Source organism: Echinops telfairi, unplaced genomic scaffold, assembly GCF_000313985.2.
Source record: "Echinops telfairi isolate 266 unplaced genomic scaffold, ASM31398v2 ScPeMD7_23;HRSCAF=83, whole genome shotgun sequence".
In the NCBI taxonomy this organism is placed as follows: Eukaryota; Metazoa; Chordata; class Mammalia; order Afrosoricida; family Tenrecidae; genus Echinops; species Echinops telfairi.
In genome coordinates, this window is record NW_022103920.1 from 8,871,363 (window position 1) to 8,875,160 (window position 3,798).

At 51.0% G+C, this 3,798-nt stretch overlaps 1 protein-coding gene across 1 annotated transcript in view; it reads left to right on the forward strand.

The window, feature by feature from the left end:
• PTN (pleiotrophin) overlaps nucleotides 1–970 on the forward strand; it is a 5,830-nt gene extending 4,860 nt beyond the window's left edge. The window contains exon 3 of the mRNA XM_004707903.2: nucleotides 681–970. Within this exon, the coding sequence (XP_004707960.1) occupies nucleotides 681–970 (290 nt within the window). The remainder of the gene's footprint in view (nucleotides 1–680) is intronic.
• Nucleotides 971–3,798: the final 2,828 nt, after the last annotated feature.

Here is a 3,798-nt window from a genome sequence, read left to right on the forward strand (position 1 = left end):
AGGGTTGTGCAACTAACACCCCAATCAGCTGTGGAATAATTTCTTCCTTTTTGGACCCATTAATGTTGACTTCCCAACGGTTCGCAAGGGACAGAATTATAGGGATGAGGGATGGATTGCTGGTTGCCAGTTGATTAGGGTGGGGTTAAGCCCCATGTGGTTGGTATGGGGTAAAGACCCTGCTGTCCTTCTTAATCATACCGTGCTGCCTCTGAATGCTGCACAAGCCTGGGACTCTGGTCACACTAGTTAAATCTCTGTGCCTAGAGTGGTGAAATCCCTGGTAGTATAGTGGTTATGCGTTGCGTAACTGAAAGGTCAGCAGTTGGAAACCATCAGCCACTCTGCAGGACAAATAGGAGGCTTTCTAATCCCATGAAGAGTTACTGTCTTGCAAACTCACAGGAGCAGTTCAAGCTTGTCCTATAAGGTCACTGTGAGTCAGTTATTGACTCAATAACAGTGACGTGGTGACATGGTGACATGGCAGAGTTTCTGACCCTCTTCCCTATTGCCTGATGGGAAATTGGGGGCAAGCTATCGGGGGTCTCGTTGTGTGCCTTCTTACCATCATCTGCGAAGCTACAAGGGTTCCAGACTAAAGCTTGCAGGATGAAACGGTGGCTTAAGGAGCGTGTCCCTCCAGGAGGGTCTCACTGCGGTTTCTTTTTGGCTCTCAGCGGAGTGCAAGTACCAGTTCCAAGCCTGGGGAGAATGTGACCTGAACACCGCCCTCAAGACCAGAACGGGCAGCCTGAAGCGAGCCCTGCACAACGCCGACTGCCAGAAGACCGTCACCGTCTCCAAGCCCTGCGGCAAGCTGACCAAGCCCAAAGCTCAAGGTAGGTCCCTGCAGCCGCCACACAGCCTGCACGTCCAGGGTTCACGGACTCGGGCAGGGTCTTCTGAGATGGCGACTCAGACCTCCCAGCAGGCCATCCTGGGAGAATTCCCCAAAGAAAGGGATTGAAGAAGTCCTGCTGTTGAGCATCCCACAGGTACTTGCCTGCAGGCCCTGGATGAGTGCAGGTGAAACGTCATGGGGCACCGAGTGGGGTAGAGCGTGCAAGCATGTCCTTACCTTTAGACTTATCACAATGAAAAAAGAACAAATACAAAGAGAAGTCAGAGACATTTAAAGAAAAGGAAGTACTCTGGGCAGGTGGAGGGGACAAGACCCCCAGCACAAAGGAATCAAACAAATGCCCTCACAAACGGGTCAGTGAAGAGAGTTGTGTGGTGAAGGAGCCTGGCAGCATAGTGGGTTAGATGTTGGGCTACTAACCACAAGGTCGGTGGTTCAAATCCACAGGCTGCTCTTCAGGAGAAAGATCAGCCTGTCTGCTCCCATAAGAGTTTACCATCTCAGAAATCCTATAGCGCCTAGGATACTAACCTTAGCTGGCCTTGTTGTTAGGTGCTATCCAGTCATCTAGTGAGCGTACGCCCGACAGAATGAAACATCGTCTGGTCCTGTGCTGGCCTCACGATTGTTCTTATGTTAGAGCCCACTGTTGCTATCACTGTGTCTGTCCGTCTAGGCAAGGGTCCTCCTCTTGTTTGATGCTCCTCTAATTTACCAAGCGTGATGTCCCAGTCCAGTGACCTACGGTCCCCTTTTCAGGGGGGAAAAAAATGCTCAGTGCCCCCGTGGCCATTAAAAATGTTTGTTCTTTAGCCCATCATTCAGGATAAAGCATAAACATCTGCTTTTATAACCCCTCTTGGATCATTCCAAGGAGCCCTGGTGGTGTAGTGGTTATGCGTTGGGCTGCGATTCACATGGTCAGCAGTTCGAAGCCACCAGCAGCTCCAAGGTAGCAGCAAGGCTGTGCTTTCTACTCCTGTAAACAATTACAGTCTCGGAAACCCACAGGGGTTGCCATGAATCAGCATTGACTCGATGGCCGTGAGTTTGGTTTTTTGGTTTGGGGATCATTCCAGCACCCCATGGGGGGTGGTATTGCTCACTTTGGGAAGCACACCTCTAGACAGGGGTATAGGAGTAGAAGATGGCTTGATGGCAGTGAGTTTGGTATTTGGTTTGGCTCTTTTCATTAGACTGGCTGGTATTTTACCCTTTTTACAATTTCCCATCCAGTTAAATGTAATCAAGGTTAAGATTTAGTTCAGGGTATTGTCTTGAAAGCTTGGGTGTAAAGTATTTTAAGTGCATAGCTGTTCTGTAGTTTTATGGTGTGCATGACTTAAGGGATATGTTTCATCGGCTATGGGACTGCCCTGAGTGAGCTCTGAATTTTATAAAGGCACAAGCTGTGTGTTTTATAGGTCATTCAAATGCAGCCTTCCCTCTGCGCATATCATACCGTTGTAAACCCATCTTTCCTGCTGAAAGGAGCCCTGCTAGCACACTGGGTTAAGGCGGGCTGCCAACCTCAGGCCTGCAGTTCAAGTCTACCAGTCACACTTTCGGAGAAAGACAGGGGCAATCTGCTTCCCAGAAGACCTATGGCCTCTGAAGCCCTAAGGAGCAGTCCTATAGGATGACTGTGAGTTAGGATCAACCTGATGGCAGTAGATCTGGGGGTAGGAGGGGGGGGGGGATTGTCCCTTTGGACAATGACAAGTGTTGTGGATGATGCTAGGGCACCAGGGATTCGTCACACTCCTGTGCGTAAGAGCATCACTGCTGAGGTTTCCGAAGCGGTCCTTCCTCTGGCTTTGCCAGTACTCTGCAAAATCTTCACTCGCCACCACCCAGATTTGGGATGGCACTAGATTCTCAGTGGCAAACCCACTGCCATGGGGTTGACTGACGGTTCACAACCCCATAGGGCAGGGTCGGACTGCCCCTGTGGGTTTCCAAGGCTGATGGGAGTAGACAGACTCCCCTTTCTCCTGAGAAGTGGCCGGTGGCTTCCAGCTACGGACCCTGCAGTTTGCAGCCCATCGTATAACGAGGTTGCCACCAGGGTCCTGACTGCCCACCCACCTTTGCTGTGTAGCAGCAGAGCCTTTAACTATTGTGCCAACAGGGCTCCTTAAATATCTGGTGGGGGAAAAAATATTCCTATTCTCTTGCATTATCCTTAATTTGAGAGGGACTCGCTCACATCTATATTCTACCCCAAGGATGAGAGAACATTGATATCTGTCCTTGGGTTTAGACAATGCTGGGGAGGCCCAGTCTAAGCTGACCGTTCCTAGGGGCCTCGGGAGCTCCAGCTCCAGGATGACTTCAGAACATTTGAGAATCGTGGGTCCTTGTTCACATGAGTGTCATTTAACTAAATACGGTGTATCAGTAGTCTCAGGGAGGGCAGCTCTTCTTGAGTCCCGCAGGCCAGCATGATGTCCCCTGAGCCCCCTGGCTGGTCGGCACAGGGGTCTTGCCAGGTTTGCGGGGCCGTGGTGTGGAGGGACACCTGGGTAGCCACCTGTGTTTCTGATGGTTCGGGGAGCAAATAGTATTCCTCCCTGTCCTTCTTAACACCAAGGATCCCTGAGGACACAAGGGTCAAGCACCTGGACGCCAGCTGAAAAGTTGGTTACTTTAACCCACCCGCCCAGCAGCTCCTCAGGGGACGAAAGACCTGGTGATCTGCTCCTGTGAAGACCAAAGTCTTGAGTTCTACCTTATGAGTCCGGCTAGACTGGAGTACACTCGTCGGTACAGAGACGAGCTCTGGACACGTGGAATTCAGGACAGATAACCCCCTCAGGAACAGTAGTGGGAGTCTGGATATCATGAGGGGAGGGGGATGTGAGGGAAGTGGGAGAAAGGGGGTGCCCATCACAAGGTTGGATATATAGCTCCACCCCGAAGGGGATGAATAA